General features: G+C 41.5%; 1 protein-coding gene across 1 annotated transcript in view; it reads right to left on the bottom strand.

Annotated features, from left to right (window-relative positions):
• Nucleotides 1-5,383: 5,383 nt before the first annotated feature.
• The window catches only part of LOC125011350 (cadherin-18-like), a 113,602-nt gene continuing 99,472 nt past the window's right edge, over nt 5,384-19,513 (bottom strand). Inside the window, exons 10-13 of the mRNA XM_047590521.1 lie at nt 17,436-17,560; nt 8,156-8,270; nt 6,771-7,037; nt 5,384-6,347 (exon numbers count right to left, since the gene is read on the bottom strand). Of these exons, the coding sequence (XP_047446477.1) occupies nt 5,695-6,347; nt 6,771-7,037; nt 8,156-8,270; nt 17,436-17,560 (1,160 nt within the window). The 3' untranslated portion in view covers nt 5,384-5,694. The remainder of the gene's footprint in view (nt 6,348-6,770; nt 7,038-8,155; nt 8,271-17,435; nt 17,561-19,513) is intronic.

Below are 19,513 nucleotides of genomic sequence, written 5' to 3'. Positions count from 1 at the left end.
TTCTACTAACCAGGCTTTTCCCCCTGAACCCTACGTTCCCTGCACTCTGCCCTGCTTCTCCAGCAACCCAGTTTGCCATCTCACCAGCCACTCTCACGCCCTCTGCTCTGCCTCTTTCATCAGCCTGACTTCTGCTCATTAAACCCACCCCTTGACCTGTTCCACTCTGCCTCCCTGGTGATGTCAACTCAACTCTCCGTGTCCCCTTCCCAAGGTTAGGGTAGGCTACAGCGACCTCCAAGCATTTTAAAGACAGCTTCTCTTCCATCCTCTTAGAACGTAAACCTCAACAGACCTAAATAGACATACTTTCATGTTTATCCTGCTCTGTCCATACAGACAATTCTCAGTGTGATGAATGCCTCATGCAGCGTCCCCTTTTAATCTTGACATTTATACAGTACTTTACTAGTCTGTATGAGACCATGTTATCATACTTTGAAGCACTGTTTCTTGTACAGCCTCAAGTGGCGTTTTGCATATGTTAAGTTCAAGCTGACTTCTTGTGCAGAGAAGTTGCAGCAGAGCTTCAACACATTTCTCTGCCAATTTTGATCATGGTGGAATTAAATGGTGTGATCATAAACAAACAAGTAGCTTCTGTACTCAAGGTGTCGAGCAGCTCTTCTACCGACGCTCACTTGAATTGTATTATTTTGTATTTGACATACATTAAAAGAAAAAAAAGGTAAAAGAAAAAGAGAACCTTGTGTGGAGATTGAACTGATTCAATAGGATTATTTTCAGCTTTTAAATAGCTTCACTTTTAGCTGCTGCTACTCCATATCGTGGTAGAGCTTTGTCCATCTGTAAATGACTTTGTTCATGTTTAACTGGCAAAGGAGAAGTTGTTTTTCCCACCCAGAGTAAGCCACTTGATATTTAGGAGAAGTGAATGGAAACCTCAGTGTGCACATTAGAGTGTGAATCTAAACTCGCTTGTAACTTTGCACATATGTGACAGTTACGCCAAACCCTAAACCTGAACCATACATGTTTTTAGCCATTTAAAAAAAAAAAAAAAAAAGATTATTTATTTATTTTTTTTTTAATTTTTAGTTCATTTTTTTGTTTATTTTATTTGTTATTTGGTACCATTATACTTCATTCACCTTCAAATTTGGGCAGTGCCTTCTTTAGTTATCTTATTTAAATTAAATTCTTACATTTCAGCACATGCATATTCAAACAGCACCATCAAAAGCAGTAAAAGCAGAATTAGTTTTAAAATGTAGTAGTAGCATTTTTGTAAAACGTTGCATCATCTCTTGGGTATAAAACAGCAATAAACGGGTGTGTCTGTCTGCTTTCATGTACCATCGTTCATGTTTCCACGGGGTTCTGCTGATTTATTGGTCAAATGAGGCTTGAGGGAAGATCAGATGGGGGATAGAGGTTGTGCCCTTGGTAGCAGGGACATGAAAAGGAACTGAATGTACTTTTCGATGCAGTGAATTAATGTCTGATACTCACTACTCACACATGTCATATAGTTATTTGTAAGTTTGGGAAGTTATAGTAACTTTTGGTATTTCATAATCATTAAATTAACAGTGCAACTGAGGGTGGGGTGCAGGGCTGGGGTGTTTGTGAATGTGATGCTGAGAGAATCATTAGTGGTTATATTTCCTAGGTGGCTGGCAGGGACCTGGGAATCTCATCAGTCAGTGCACTGGTTACAGAGCTGTTATTTGCTCTGCACTCACTCAGACCCCTAAGTACTTTTGTCATGAATTATTCATATTTTCAGTATGTGTTTAGGTCACTGTTGTTTTCAAAGATATCTGTTGTAGATAGACCAATCTCCCCAATTACCTCAAAACAAATACATAGTACAAATAAGGACTTGTGGCATGAACAACACTGAAGAAGGTGAACCTGAGGAATGCTGTGGGATCCAATGGCAGGTGCTGATGGACTGTGCGAAATAGCTGGTTCCAAAATCTTCAATCCATTAGCCACCTATCACAGTCCATCATCCCACCCTGTCTGAAGTCCTCAACAATAGCCCACTGCCAAAAAAGACCACCATCAGCAGCTTATTGCAATTAAGCACTTAAAAAAAGTGGAGTGATATCATTTCAGCAGTCTTTTGGCATAGACGGTCACCTAGGGCACAACCTGCTGGAGGGGTGCCCTTTCCTTGTACTCTGTATTGAAAATAAAAGTTCTGCAGTTTTGGAGAGGAGTGGGGCGAGCCAACTTAGAACATCTCAACGGTGCTGCAGTGGTTCTTATCAACGTTTGGCGAAACATCTTCAAGAAAACTCAGACAAATCCAGTTGCTTTTATTTTGGCTTGGTTTTTAGTTATTTGTGAGATACGAATTTGCTTTTAAATCCTGTTAGACAACTTTGCAAAAATGAGTAAGAATAAGGGATGACATAGACTGTGTGGCACATCAAGAGAATATGCATTTGTCACAACACACAAGTAGAATCCAGAGTTGACCACCTGCTGCACCTGACCCAGCAACAGAAAAAACATATGACATTTTTCAAGGACAAAAAATAGATCCAGAATTAATTACAGCTCACAATGAAGCTGCATTTCTGAAACCACCAGAACTTTTTATTCATTGAAGAAAATAAAGGGACACTGAGCTGTATTTCTTCTGGTTATTCTTCTTTGAACTTACTACGTACTTTGAGAAGAGATTTTAGATGTATTCCACTCACTGATTTTAATCTGGTTCGTGGGTGTTTATGTATCAATGTGTTGCATCAGAATAGATAACAGTCAGCCGGCACACTCAAGACGCAGGAACTTGATTTAATAAAACATGTAGGTGAAGGGTGGGAATATCATAGATATAAGTGAGATAGGCAACAAAAATAAAACTGACTTAACTTGATTGACTTGACTGACTTGATCTGACTGGTTGGTAGATTTATTGTCAAAAGTGTCTTTCAACACTTGTACCACAGTTTACTTGTGCATTTACATATATTAATTAAACAACCAATATTTAGCTAAAGGAACCAAATCATACAAGCCCTCAGTATTATCTGGAGACAAGGGGCCATTCAGAGGGAACTGACAATTTCTCTGCTGCTGACATAAAAACACTCAACCAAACAGCATTGAAAACACCTTAGGAATTACTCAGCTAGGAGGATATTTAATGCTTGCTGATTTCAGCTGATTTGAGTTTGAAGACAAGGTGCCAACTTAGTAGCAGAAACATTGGAATGGGATGTTAAAAATTGTTTTATTAAAAATAATGCACGGATGCCACAGAACAAACAGCAAAAACACTGCAACATCCTGAATGAAACTTTGTCACTTTGATATGTCAGAGGAGTCACATTAACAAGAGTGAAACAAGATCAAAAATCATATCAGTGGATGTTTTAATGAGTTATCTGTCCCACAAACAACAAATTTACTTGCCAACCAAAGGGCACACAAAAATGGTTTTCCTGTTGTAAATCTGAGTTTGTAATATACAAGGGAAATTCAAAGAAGGTGACCAGTTCTCACAATAAATCGAATGTTCCTCCGCTTTTCTTTCAGGATTGTAGTAACTTCGCGTACCCAGACTCGGCTGTCATCAGAATTAGGGGTTGCATGAGCCCAGAGTTTTATTTAAAGTCAACTGTTATGTGGTGCCAACTAGTCGCTGATGTCTTCAATAATAAAACCAAAGTAGATGCTTTTCAACAAAGAAATCTAGATTCTTGGCCTGAATACATATGCTACATACTGTGCACTGCAGATATGTATGGCCTGTATAAAAAATAGCTTGTAACTCAGTCAGGTTGCTTTCTCTGTGTACTGCAGCTAATGCTCTTATAACTTTCACCAGCAAATTGTTAATGTGCAGCCTTCTTCTCTCTGTTACCACAGGATATTTGGTGAAGTTGTAAACTTACTGCTGTCCTGAAGGTTTTGAACCATTATTCTGTTAGCGTTAGCTGACTTTTCAGATGAGTGTGCCTTGCAGTAGTACTTTACTTAGTTATGACAAAACTTTCAGGATTGACTTACATATTCTGCATGTCACGGTAGAATGGGCTTCATTTTTAGTGAAGTATTTCCACACACTTGATGAACCACTGCTCGTGTTCTGCAATGGCTCACTGGGTTCCTCACTTGTCTGCTGTTATTATCTCCTGGTCGGTGACTAGTCAACATGGCACAGCAGTGAAATTGGCAAACCAACTAGAATATGATGGGACTTATGAGTCTGCAGCACACCATTTGTATTTCATTACGGAACTTGTTTCAGCTAATACATTGGTAAATAATACCCCAGGACGCAATTGGATATTCCTATCCAATCAGAGCCATTTTGTTTTGAACAAAATGAGCCCAAAAGCGTGACATGTATAACTACATCTTTGTAACTCTTCTGTCTCTCCCTAAATAAAACTTTGATTGTCCCTGCACATAAGGACTAGGCTGATCTACCAGAAATTAAGATTAGTCTTCCTAAAAGGACCAGTCTTCACACATATTGTGAAATCCTTATAAGGAAATGGTGAAAGGGTGTAGTCTAAATCAGAGAAACATTTCAGAAGAGGGAAAGTTAGTCTGACTGACTCTAATATGCTGAACTTCAAGAAGAAGAGAGAAAGAGATGAAGACCATAAAACAGTTCAATAAAGACAAATAGAAATAAAATAGATTCTGATAACCAGTCAAGGGCTAGTAGCCACTGTTGGAAGGTTCTCTAACACTGGCAAGACCTCTTAAAATCCTGAGGAGGTTGCTTTGTTTATGCTTGATACAACAGAAGGGTAACATTGTGCTATATTTCAAGACATTTTGTTGTTGGTGTGTTAGCTGTAGTATTGCTGTCTGGAACTGGGGTACTGGTTCTGTGAAATTGCCTGGTGCACTCTGGATGTTTGTTTTGTAAGAGCGACTGCAGCAGAAGTTTGTTAACCACGTGAATCAAGGGTAACTCAACTAATTTCCTGAAGAGGTTTCCCCACTCATACAAGTGGCCATTATCGGTGACCCATTATTGACCTGTCATTGACGAAAGATTTCAGGATTTGGCTAATAACAGGCTGTCAATACTCATAGTTCTTATTTAAATCCCAACTTCTCATCAATTTTCATAACTTAAGAAGCTACTTGAAGGGCAAAACTTCACCAAGAAACTCTCTAGTTCAGCTTGATTTTTATACCATGACATGGTTGACTGAGAGTCTTCACAGACTTGATATTCTTGGGGTCAACTGACAGTAATACCTGGGAAGTTAGTGCTTCTGGATTCCACTGTCACATTGTGCATGCAAACATATTAATGGTTATTTGATCTTACAAAGTTGACAAATCATAAGACTTCACCAGTTGAGAGTCCTAACAAATCGATAACCATGCTTCCATAAGTCTATCCAATGGGTGAACCTGAACCTAGAACTCTGGGACATTTTGAGGAGCACAGGACAGCAACAACACATTTTATTGGCATGTCTCTTGAAAGTCCTGCTTGTCTTTGGATTTTGTCCATTTCAGCAAAGTACACAAGCTAGGATATGTTCCCATTCAGACCGTGTTATTTTCTCCAGTTACATATAAATGGCTTTTCACATCCTCTTTTACATGATATCCCAGTCCCTAACTGACTGACTGGTTTTGTTGGCAGTATTGTGTGACCAGGTTTAAATGGCACAAGTAAAATTTGCAACAACAAATAACAAACAAATGTAGAAAAAAATAGAAAATAACTGAAAATATTTTTTAAGAATCCGGGTTAACTTCGCAGGTAGCCTGTTGCTCTCCAACAATTTTTTCAAGTGTTTGTCTCTCTGGCTCCCAGTCTTCAAGGTCGACATTGTTCAGTTCAGGCACTCCTTGAGTTAGTCCCAGAGAACTAACTGACCCAGCCAAAGACCCAAGGCCTTCATAGGCATATGTTTGAAGAGAGTCATAAGGTGGGCCCCGAGTGTCAGAGTCTGCTTTGGCCACCTTCTGCTGTATGATCTGCTGAAATATGTCATGACCATCTAGAAGGAGTGAAGGGGCTGACTGGCTGATGTTTCGAGGTACATAGTCAATGACAAACCAGGCAGGTTCGGACTCTGGACTATAGTTCCTATAATCCACCTCCCTAGTTTTTCTTTTCACCACCACAATCCCCTCCATGTCATCCTCAATCTCGTCATCCTCACTGTATGAGCTTGGTCCATGACTGATGTAGGTGTGTAACTTCCTGCAAGGCTTGGAGCCTTTGGGATTTCTAAGTGCAGCAATGTCAAATGCCTCAGTGTCCTCCTCCCCACCTCCCTCGTCATCATAGGTTACCACATTTTCTCTGATGTCCTCCTCAGCAAGAATCAAGGGCTCTTTGCTTGCTTTCTTATTTCGTAGCTGGGAGAACAGTGTCACTATCGCTGAAGGGAAATGATCAATGGAAGTAAGAGAAACAAAGTAATGACAAAGGGAGATAAAGACACATACAATGAATGAGAGAAAATACATCATCTACAATACTTTTTATCCAAAGGAAAATCATTAAATCAGATACGGTTCTTTGAAAAATAGGTTCACAGGATTTCATCATATTTCCTAATGCTTAATATAGCATGAGACATGTTTATTTTGTTCTGTCTGTACCAGTTTGAGACAAAGTAAGAGCAAACGGTTTACTGGGTGAGGACTGTGTCTTGGCGTATGTTAGTATATATAGTATAAATTAATGGTTTATCAATTCAACACACAAACTGGAGAATTCTATATGTGATTTAGTTAATGGCCCTCATACTGCCTATGTATGCAAGTAAGCATGTGGGGAAATATAAGCATCATATACTTACCTAATAATATAACAATACATAGGAGTATGGCCACAAAGGCCCCAGTGCTGAGCCCAGCTGAGGAAAAGAAGGCCTGTGCCTGGCAGATGTTGCTGTTGCGCCCTCTGGTGTTTCTTTGACACACACATACTCTGAGGGAGAGTGTAACCGTGCTGCTGAGAGGGGGCTCCCCACCGTCAGTCACCACCACTACTAGGCTGAAGAACTCCTGATGTTTGTCCTGAATGAAGCCTTCATGCAAACGAGATACAATACTGGCCGTACTGTCTGGAGATAGGAAGCAAAAAGGATGGGGTGGAAGTTAAAGGAAAAGTGTTGGTTGGGTAAAGGAAGAAAGATAAATCAATTGAGAGGAGGAGTTAATGACTGAAAGCTGTCAAAGATGGAAAAGTGAAGCTGCGCTGGATAAATAGTTTGCAAAATTTTTGAAATAGTAGTGCAGCCTGTTTTTAATCACACAATGACAGATATATATATTCATATATACAGCATATGCAGATGACAACCTGCTACACTTAACAGACCCATCAACTGTCCTTCTCAAAAGTCTGTGATTACATCATAAATTGGTCTAAATCTAAAATCTTCCCAGAGTGTAAGGAGGGCTGGTATGTTGTGGGTGGAAAGCGCTTCTTAACAATACCTAGAGGTAAGGAAGAAGTGTGGAAGAAGACCTCACACAGTGGAACAATCTGCCCATCTAACTAATTGTAAGAATAGTAGCAGTAAAATGCTATACTACCCAAAAGAAAATGCCTTTTTGCCATGACCCCAGTCCATCCTACATCCTAATGATTTAAGACTTTAGATTTCTTCACAACTAAATTTTTACTGGAAACATTTAAAAAAAATAAAATAAAATAAAATGTGAATTACACTTTCCACTTAGCAGAAACCAAGTGACCATGGAGGCCTGGCTGTCCCAAAGTCAGATTTTACCACCTAGCAATTAATCTTCAATACATATCTAAATGGTCTAAACATACACTAAAATCACAGCAGCCATATATGGACACAGAACAGTACGACTGCCAAGAAATATTAACATCAAACCTCCCTTTCCTTACACAGTCAAGGCATATCTGTTTCAAAACCTCATCCATAGCAGTGTCTCTGACAGCGTGGTGGAAATCTCACCAAATTATGAGACACCCTACATACCTAAATAAACGTAGCCTAATTCAGCTCGCCTGGACTTTGACATTAGAAACAAACCATTCACCATGGTCCTTCACTCAGGTCAAAAATAAGGTCTATTTGATTATGGCTCACTCTTGCCCTATGATATATTAAAACTGAGGTAAGACAACACAGGTAAAAATTTCACGAAACACACATAACTGAAATGCCTCCATTCCAAGGGGGGTATGTGATTACCATCTTACCTCCATTGTCCTTCACAGTAAAATTTGTGTTAGCTTGATAATCATCAGGTACATAGAAGGAGAACTTTCCATTTGCAAAGTTGTCCAGATCTGCTGCCTGGATGGTTTGAATTACCTGGTAAATAAAACAAACAAACACAAATGTTGAGGAGAAAAGGCAACAGATTAAGGGGATGATTGGGAATTTAGTATTAGATTGTAAAGACAGAGGCTGGCATAAAGTATGTTTTAATTGTTCACATTCAGCACGCACAGCCTGAGATGACCTAATTCAGTGACCTCTCACACTCTGTGCAAAACGCATGGTCATGGTACATAGCTCAGTATGATAAACCTCCTTATGATGACCCTGTAGCCTATAGCCTTGTCGTTGAACATCATTTTGTGAAAATGCCGACATCACATTTTACTAATTGTCTTGTTATTTCCTCTAATTCTTCTTTTCTTTGGTTTTATTATTTTTAGAACCTTGTGTAAAGGCTATGAACTGTTATATCTAGTGTCATTAAGACTGAATGTCTATCAATATGTGAAAAGATCATTTATGTTTAAATTATAAAAAGTAAGTCAATTTTACATAGAGTTAAAGGGAGGGGTGTTCACTTGCAGTTTTATATCAATATCCAAGTCCTTCTGTGCTGTCACCATAGTTTTTGTTCAGTAGTTCTCGGGGTAAGTTTCATAGTGCCACCACTAGGGGGCAGTGGTCTCTTTAAGAGACACAGTGGTCGGCTACAGGCAGCCATGTGAGAGATCTGCGGGAGGCACATTACTGAGAGAACATGCTGTCTGTTTACACCAGGAAATAACTGTCTACATCTAATGCTATAAGAAGCATCGTTGTGTTAACTGTAGTTCGTTATTTATCATCACATAAGGTTGTTTGTGAAGTTGCTGGTAACAGTCCTTAGTTGTTTTTTAAGCTAGTTGCTACCAAGCTAGTCTCTGTTTGATTTCGTTTGGTATATGCTGCGTGTCAGTAGGAGTTTATGTTAAGTTACGATTTAAAAACTATAAATACACAATTCATATATAGACATTGGCAATTAAAAAGATAAAAGTGAGTGATTTAATTGATGATAAAAACATGTTTACAGCGCATGGGGGAAAGATGTGCAGTGGGCAGTTTGTCTGATTATGACATGTTTGTGTTTTCTCAGTTTCACCCTTTTTCGACTCAGTAAACCTGTGGATAAATTCATGACCGTCTCCAGAGTTTTGATGAGAAGAAGGCGTTTAACTTGAAGCCAAAATATATTCAGCACATATATTGAGGGCGACACAGTGAAACAACGTCTTCAACGCAGAAGATAACACAGTATACGCTGGATACAGACAATGTCAAGCAAAGAAGGCACACTCTGTACTAAATCCTCCGCATCATGTTCTTCAAAAAGATCAAAGGCTTCTTCCACCGGGGCCGCTGCTACCATGGCTCGGGCGAAAGCAGAGGCAGCCAAGGCCCGCCTGAGTTTCGCAAAGAAAGGAATGGCCCTAAAAGTAGAAAAAGCACATTTAGAAGCAACAATGGATATGTTATCATTTGAGCAAGAAACTGCTGCAGCTGTGGCCGAAGCAGAAGTCTTAGAGGCAGCTGTGGACTGCAGCGACCGAAGCAGCGCAAAATCTCGTCTCGGCCTACTATATGCAGCTCCCCTCGACCCTACAGAGCGGACCAAAGAATATGTTGCTGAACAGGCCAAAGAGCAAAATAAAATACAGTTTGCACCACCACCGCTTCAACCTTCTTCAGATGAGGTCAGACAGTCACACACAGAGCCAGCCTTAGCACTCCCTATCCAAACCCCCACCTTCAAAGAAGAGCATAGCCAAGTGGACATTAACGCTTTCTCTACAACGCCAAACCATATGGTAACAGCTTAGCAGCCACAGCACACTCCAAATGAGCATCTCTACTCAACAAACAGGCAAGATTTTCATCGTTCAAGTGACCCAAGGTACACAAAACGCAGTCCTCCCTTTTCGACCATGCCTAGCCATGCATCTCTGTACCCCCACCACGACCAACCTATCGTGACAGATCTGGTCAGATATTTCGCTCGGCGCGAGCTCGTCACCACAGGCTTGACCCAATTCAATGAACAACCACAAAGCTACAGAGCTTGGAAACGGTCCTTTAAGAATGCTCTTGGAGGCCTGGATTTGACAGCAAGCGAAGAAACGGATCTGTTAGTCAAGTGGCTGGGAAAAGAGTCAGCTGAGCATGCTAAACGGATCAGAGCCGTCCATGTGAACCTTCCAGGTAGAGGACTCGCAGTGATATGGGATAGATTGGATGCATGTTATGGAGCCCCGGAAGTGATTGAGGATGCACTTTTCCAACGCATCGAAAGATTTCCAAAAATCTCGAATAGAGAGTATGCAAGACTCCACGAGTTAAGCGATCTCCTTATGGAACTAGAGGCAGCAAAGGCAGACGGAGACCTCCCAGGCCTCCATTATCTGGACACAGCACGAGGAATTAATCCTCTAGTCCAAAAGTTGCCCTTTAGCCTACAAGAGAAGTGGCTCTCCCTCGGATCCAGCTACAAACTAAGGCACAATATCTCCTTCCCTCCCTTTGAAGTTTTTGTTGACTTCATTAGAGAGCAAGCTACAATAAGAAATGATCCAAGCTTTAGGTTTACCACACAAGCCGACGCTACTCCAAAAGCAGACAAGACTCCTTGGAGACCAACTAGACAGAAGGAAATCTCAGTCCACAAAACTGATGTACATCACAAAGCTCATCTTGCTATAGACAAATATGAGATAAGAACTGACAATTCTGAAAGACTGTGCCCCATCCATAAAAAGCCTCATCTACTCCAGAAGTGCCGGGCTTTCCGTGAGAAACCGTTAGAGGAACGGAAAGCATTCCTGAAGGAAAACAGGATTTGCTATAAATGTTGTACATCTACACAACACATAGCCAAGTATTGTGAGTCAAAAGCAACATGCCATGAGTGTGGTAGTGAGAATCACATCTCTGCTCTCCACCCTGGACCAGCACCGTGGACCAAAGAGCCATGCCCCTCTGCAGAGCATGGCGGGGAGCAAGACTCTCCCCCAGCTTCAGAAGTCACGACCTGCTGCACAGAAGTCTGTGGTCAAAATCAGAGCGACAGATCATGCTCGAAGATCTGTCTCGTCACGGTCTATCCTGCTGGCCATCGAGATAGAGCTATGAAGGTCTACGCTATCATCGATGAGCACAGCAATAAATCCCTAGCTCGTTCTGAGTTCTTCGACACTTTCAATGTTCAAGGTCCTACTTTTCCATACTCTCTCCGGACCTGTTCTGGAGTAACAGAGAAAACAGGAAGAAGAGCTCTGGGTTATCAAATCTAAAGCATGGACAGAAAAGTCAGTCTCCCTTTACCAAGTCTCTTAGAATGCAACGACATCCCTGACAACAGATCTGAGATTCCAACACCCAGTGCTGCATTCAATCACCCTCACCTGAAATCAGTGGCTCACCTCATTCCAGAGCTTGACCCAAATGCTCCTATCATGCTTCTCCTCGGCAGAGACATCATTTCAGTCCACAAGGTGCGAAAGCAGTTGAACGGCCCTCGTGATGCTCCCTATGCCCAAAAACTCGACCTGGGATGGGTGATAGTTGGCAACGTGTGCTTGGGAGGCGTTCACAAGCCCACCACAGTGAACACATACTACACCAGAACAACAGGAGGGGAACACGTCTCCATCTTTGAGCCCTGCCTAAACATGTTCCACGTGAAAGAAAGATACAGCTATTTCCAATGTCCTAATCATCATTTGTGTTTTACAGAGAAACCTACCCACAATGAAAGAGCTGAGCAGCTAGGGTCCACAGTGTTTCAGCAGACCAAGGATGACAACAAAATGGCTCCATCCATCGACGACATCTCATTCATGCAAATAATGGAACAAGGATTAAAGAAAGAGAGCAACAGCTGGATAGCTCCGCTGCCGTTCAAGTCCCCAAGGCGTCGCCTGCCAGACAACAAGGCCCAGGCTCTGAATCGGCTTTCATCGCTGAGACGAAGTCTCGAGAGGAAACCAGTGATGAAGGAGCACTTTTTCGCCTTTATGGAAAAGGTTTTCCAGAACAATCATGCTGAAGTGGCGCCCCCACTCAAGGAAAATGAGGAGCGATGGTACTTGCCTTCATTTGGCGTGTATATCCTAGGAAACCTGGCAACATTCGTGTAGTGTTCGACTCCAGCGCTCAGCACAGCGGAGTGTCACTTAACGACGTACTTTTAACCGGACCTGACCTCAACAATACCCTTCTTGGGGTGCTCATCAGATTTCGCATGGATGCAGTGGCCATAACAGCAGACATCCAACAGATGTACCATTGTTTCCTAGTGAGAGAAGAGGACCGCAACTTTCTGAGATTTTTGTGGTTTCGGGACAATGACCCAAACAAAGACATCATCGAATACCGCATGAGGGTCCATGTCTTTGGAAACTGTCCTTCTCCAGCAGTGGCAATCTACTGTCTAAGGCAGTCTGTACGAGATGCAGACCTCGATGTCAAGCAGTTTGTAAACCACAACTTCTATGTTGATGAGGGCCTAAAGAGTCTCCCTACAGTCGCGGCCGCAGCAAACCTATTTAAAAGGACGCAGGAAGTTCTGTCAGACTCTAACTTAAGACTACACAAAATCGCATCAAACAAAAGAGAAGTGATGGAAGCTTTTCCATCTGAGGATCATGCCAATGACTTCAAAAACCTAGACCTTGGCTCTGATGCACTTCCTATGCAGCGTAGCCTTGGTCTCAACTGGGACCTCATGTCAGACACCTTCACCTTCAAAGCAGCCGATGAGGACAAGCCCTTCACTCGTCGAGGCGTCTTGTCTACCGTGAACAGCATCTACAACCCTCTGGGATTCATCGCCCCAGTCACTGTTCAAGGCAAGGCAATTCTGCGAGAGCTTACACAAGACAGTGGTGACTGGGACTCACCTCTCCCTCAAGGAATGGAAGAGATGTGGGATATTCGGCGGTCCTCACTGAAAGATTTAACCAGTCTCCAGATCCCAAGGCCCTACACAGAAATCTCCCCCACAGAGGTATCATGCAGAGAGCTAATTGTGTTTTGTGATGCTTCCACAAAAGCAATCGCGGCAGTGGCTTATCTTAAACTGACAGATACTAATGGTAGCGTCCATGTGGGCTTTGTCATGGGCAAGGCCAAGCTCACTCCTCTTCCCGAACATACAGTTCCACGACTTGAACTTTGTGCTGCGGTGTTTGAAGCTTATCGCTTCAGAGATCGACATGAAGTTGGATGATACTACCGTTTACAGTGATAGGTGGTATTGGGCTACATCAGTAATGACACCAGACGTTTTTATGTTTACATCAGCAACCGAGTGCAGCGGATAAGGAACTACTCTAATCCGGAACAGTGGAAATATGTACCCACAGATGTAAATCCTGCAGATATTGCCACATGGTCTGTCACTGCTGCACGTCTGTCAGGCACAAGCTGGCTTCAAGGCCCAACGTTTCTGAAGCATCCTCAGCAGGCCAAATCTGAGGAAGGCACCTTTGAGTTGGTGAATCCCTCTCTCGATGCAGAAATTCGCCCTCAGGTCTCTACATTGAAGACAACCATGTTGAGCAAACAACTGGGAGCTCAATGCTTTTCCAAGTTCTCCAGCTGGAACTCACTGATCCACGCTATTGCTCGCCTAACTCACATTGCCCGTTCGTTCAGGATGAATCTGGCAATCAAAGACAGTGGCTGTAAACGCTGGCATCATTGCCTCACAGCAATCTCAGTTCAGGAACTCTCACAGGCCAGGAAAACCATCATCCATGCAGTTCAAGAAGAGGCATATGCTCAAGAGTATGCCTGTGTAACAAAAGGGGAAAAGCTTCCTAAGGACAGTCCTCTGAAAACACTGGACCCTTTTATCAATGTGGATGGTCTTTTGAGAGTTGGAGGTCGCGTCAGAGAAGCAGAGCTCCAGCCAGGAGAGAAAAACCCTCTATCATTCCTGGGAAGCATCATATAGCAACACTTTTGGTAAGATATTACCACCAGAAAACGCAACACCAGGGACGACTGTTCACCGAAAGTGCTTTACGTGCTGCAGGTCTGTGGATAGTTGGCGGAAAAAGGAGAGTGAGCAGCGTCATCTATCAGTGTGTCACATGTCGCAAACTTCGCGGCACACCTCAGACACAGAAGATGGCAGATCTTCCTGCAGATCGCCTTTCAACCGAACCTCCTTTCACAAATGTCGGCCTTGATGTTTTCGGCCCATGGTCGGTGTCTTCATGTCGGACTCGAGGTGGCCTTGCTCAAAGTAAACGGTGGGCAGTGTTATTTACTTGTATGAGCGTAAGAGCTGTGCACATTGAGGTCATCGAGTCCCTAGATACATCAAGCTTCATTAACGCTCTGAGGCGTTTCCTCGCCATCAGGGGCCCAGTAAAACACATCCGCTCTGATAGAGGAACCAACTTTGTCAGTGCATGCAAGGAGCTCAAGATTCCTTCCAACATCAACAATAGTTCCATGGAAAGGTTTCTGTTGGACCAAGGCTGCACATGGATGTTCAATCCTCCCCATGCTTCTCACAAGGGTGGTTCGTGGGAGAGAATGATTGGTGTAGCAAGGAAGATCTTGGATTCTATGTTCCTGCAGCTTGGAACATCAAAGCTGACCCACGAAGCGCTCTCCACACTGATGGCGGAAGTGGCCGCTATCATCAATGCCAGACCTCTTATACCTGTGTCCACTGATCCAGATGATCCACTCATACTCACACCAGCAACTCTCCTCACTCAAAAAGTGAGCCTCAATTCTGCACCAGTTTGTGACCAGGTCAAAGATCTCCATAAGAATCAGTGGCGCCAAGTCCAACATCTGGCTCAAACCTTTTGGAACAAATGGAAGAAGCAATATCTTTCGTCACTCCAGCCACGAAGGAAGTGGCAGTCTTCCCAGCCTGACCTTCAGCGTGGAAGCATCGTGCTTCTCAAGGACGACCAACTAAAGAGGAATGAATGGCCTCTGGGACTTATCACTCAAGTCTTCCCTAGCAAAGATAGCAGGGTACGCAAGGTGGAGATCAAAGTCTCCAGGAAAGATGGAATTAAGACGTTATTGAGGCCTATCACCGAGATAGTCCTGCTCTTAGCTCCTGAGACTAAGCCATAGTGAATGCCAAGGACTGTTAAGTAGTGGCGGTTTATTCCCGCCAGGCGGGGAGTGTGCTGTCACCATAGTTTTTGTTCAGTAGTTCTCGGGGTAAGTTTCATAGTGCCACCACTAGGGGGCAGTGGTCTCTTTAAGAGACACAGTGGTCGGCTACAGGCAGCCATGTGAGAGATCTGCGGGAGGCACATTACTGAGAGAACATGCTGTCTGTTTACACCAGGAAATAACTGTCTACATCTAATGCTATACGAAGCATCGTTGGTATGTATTGTTGTCGTATATTCTTGTGTTAACTGTAGTTCGTTATTTATCATCACATAAGGTTGTTTGTGAAGTTGCTGGTAACAGTCCTTAGTTGTTTTTTAAGCTAGTTGCTACCAAGCTAGTCTCTGTTTGATTTCGTTTGGTATATGCTGCGTGTCAGTAGGAGTTTATGTTAAGTTACGATTTAAAAACTATAAATACACAATTCATATATAGACATTGGCAATTAAAAAGATAAAAGTGAGTGATTTAATTGATGATAAAAACATGTTTACAGCGCATGGGGGAAAGATGTGCAGTGGGCAGTTTGTCTGATTATGACATGTTTGTGTTTTCTCAGTTTCACCCTTTTTCGACTCAATAAACCTGTGGATAAATTCATGACCGTCTCCAGAGTTTTGATGAGAAGAAGGCGTTTAACTTGAAGCCAAAATATATTCAGCACATATATTGAGGGTGACACACCTTCTGAAAATGTATGGTTGGATATGTTATATCGTTCTATGGTTGTATCTTATATTCTCTATATTTCTAATTTTTATTAAACTGATTTTTGTTTCTCATACCCTCTTACGCCACTCCAAGCCTGTATACAGTAAGTGATAGCATAAAACCCGAGCCAAAAAATGCATTATAATATTCGTGAATCATATTAGTGTCCAGATATCTATAATCTGTTACAATTAAACCAATCTGTTTCGGTTAAGGCTACAATTTACATAATGTTTCTTCAGAGTAAATAAAGTGTTTTCAGTGTATTTTCTGAGCCTTGGGGCTTATCTGACACAGTTCTCCATGCACTTAACACAGCAAACAAGAAATGAGTATTAAATACACTGGATGCCCGACAACCTAAACAGGCTGTCTGGCAATCAATTATGCATGCTGCAGTATGCAGCTGAGGACGTAAATGCAACAGAAAATACATTTGTCACAACAGATGTTCTATGTATGAACATTTTTCTTGCCGTCAAATTCATGCAAAAAACGCATTGACTGTCTTACCATGTGTTGACTGTTGCCTGAAGCTAAGTGATTACATATAGTATTCAATAACACCCACAATACACACATGAGCCGCTTGAGTTTAAACTAACGTAAAACACCAGAGAGGCTGGTGGACAGATAATGAGAGAAACCAATGCGTACTCTGTAATAAGGCCAAGGAAATGTTTGTGACGTCTTATCTGTGTGTGAAGGTGCACTAAAGGACAGTAGTTATAGTGCTACAGGTCTGTGCCTTTCTTGAAAAAGTGATTTAGCATGCATGGCTCTGAATTGGCCTTGCTGTGAAGCAGAGAGGCTGGCAGTGAGGCAGTTGTGGAAGTAAAACAGGCCCGTGTTTGGGTTTAATGTGATCGTCTCTGCTGCTATCTACCCCAGCAGCGGAAGCTCTTCAGACTGAATAATTTATGGGTTCAAGAAGCTGCAAAGTCTGCAGCTCAGCTGATAAATCCCCCAATGATAGTGTCAGACACACCAGGAAAAAGCTACACCTCAACATGAGTGTTTGTGTGTGTCAGCATGACGTTTTTAAGTGTGTGTGAGAGAGATAAATGGAGGGAGGAAAATGTGTCTTTATGAACGTGTATACATTTGTGCTTGAGAGATAAACACAAGGTCATGTTCATACATTTCAATTGGACATGCTTTAGACACTGAGAGCCTTAAGGATGTCGTTTTGTCTTACATGGGTTGCATTATTGATTTCTATGTTTTCAGTGAAGTAAAATAATATGTTTCAAAGTTAAAATTTTGTAACTGTTAACATGTGGTAGGATTTTATATGTTTGGCATGATCATGAGCCAACATTCAGATATTTTTGGGTTAGAGCATTATTGCCCTACCTGTCCATGTTTGGTGCTCTCACATACTGTGATGGCAGTGTTGGCCCCAAAGATAGATGGGATATTGTCATTGACATCCAGGACCTGGATTGTGACTGGAACATGACTCACCATACGTGGGTTATCTGGAAATGAACACAAAAGACAGATGGTTATTGCTGAAATGCCTTTCTGTTTCCTAGGAAAAGCTGTTTGGTTTTCTTCTTACTGCCAACAAGTGACTCTCAGTTTTACTGGAAACTATTTTATATTATTTCTTCTAATATCATCAAAGACTGCTGTAGAGACAGACACCTCTGGAGGCACTGACAAATATTGATTACCACCTATTTCACATGTGCCACTGTAATGGCTGCAGCACAGCATGTTGTGTGTCCTTGCAAGCTTTTGTGAAAAACTGAAGCGATCATGGAAGACAGACATTATGTTGTCAGTGTAAAATACGTAACAGATAGGCAATGCTGACATTTTCAAATAGTCTCTAATTGCATTTAATGAGTGTAGATGCTTATAGTTAGTGACTGTAGCACTAAACAGAAACATGCAACAGCAGCTGCTACCATCAGTTCTTTTTCTCTAAATGCAGAAAAAGAAAAATCCACCCTCTTAATTATACAAATTAGCTCTAGCACCACTTCCATTCTAAGACCTACAAAATCTTTAAGAAGATCAAAAAGAGGAACTTCAATATTTTTGTTTTACCAAACATGTACACATACAGTATACAGTGTACTTTTGATGATCAATTAATTTATAGTTTCTTGCTCCAGACCTTCTGTGTACAGTTGCAAGCATCTTCCTTTGAGGATCAATAAAGTCTGTTCAAGTCTAACAGAAAGTAAGATGTAAATTCACATTCACTTTCCATCCAGTTTCTACCGTATCTATAAAGAAGATTCAAAGTAATAACTGCCGCACGAGGGTCTTCTACAGTGTTGAACACTAATGAATGACTGAATGCTTCTGTAAATAAGACATTCTATTCTTAGTACATCTGCATGGCTGGTGGGTACATTTCAAATTAAATCTACAGTACAAAGTATGCAAAAACTGTAGGGTTGAATACTTTCGCGATTAACTTGCAAATTATCAACCCCAGTGCTACTGTTCTACTGCTGTGCATAAAGTAAAATGTTATGAATCAGATGGAGTCTGTAAGTAGTTTCCCTTAGATTTGGAAACGCTGAACTGGTAAATGGCAACCCATCTGTTTGTGATCACCATGGAATCATTGTGGAACCACGCTCAGTAAAAACAACAATATTCTTTATGTTGCTATTTAGTTGTTACTGATGGAATTACCACTTGACTTTAACAACAACAACAAAAAAATTGCTCAGCACAATGTGACAATGACAGCTTCCACCGTTGATTACAACTTTGCTTAAACACTACGCATAAGACATTGAAACATTTACAAACATGTGTGCTCAGTATTCCTGGTATATAAAATATAATTCACTGCACTGTTGAGTTGTAGTTCACTGTTCTACAAGCTACTTTACTAAGGAGGAATAAATAAATGTAATACATATTTTAATACTTTAATGTATTAGCTTATTAACCAAATCATTTGATTGCAATAAAAAACATACAAAAAACATACCCTACTGATTATTTTGGTCTTTTTCTGTGAATCAAGGCCCTGAAACCACATCTTATTCATTTACACATACGTCTTATTCACATAAGTAAGTAAATTGTTCCTACGGTCCAGTTGTGGTTCACACTTAATATTATGGGGTTCTTACAGCAGAGAATAGAGAGTAATATCTGCAAGAGGAGCATCCACATTTAGACTGGAACAACATAACAGCATACCCTTGGTTTGTTCTTAGATAAGGGAGCAGTTTAAGAGTGCTTTGGACGATGCTTCAGTATGCATCAAGTCCAGCTTGGATTTTATGCTGTGTAATACTAAATAACTTCACAGGAATTCATTCCCTTGATAGCATTCACATTTAATTGATTGCGATTATTAAATATCAAATCCGCCCACATTTATTTCTTTGAGACTTGTAAAAAAGCGGATGAGGCATGCTGGAGAGTGTGTAAAATCTTGCTTTAGGGCTGAGATC

Source organism: Mugil cephalus, chromosome 7, assembly GCF_022458985.1.
Source record: "Mugil cephalus isolate CIBA_MC_2020 chromosome 7, CIBA_Mcephalus_1.1, whole genome shotgun sequence".
Taxonomy (NCBI): Eukaryota; Metazoa; Chordata; class Actinopteri; order Mugiliformes; family Mugilidae; genus Mugil; species Mugil cephalus.
This window is presented reverse-complemented; position numbering and strand designations above follow the sequence as displayed.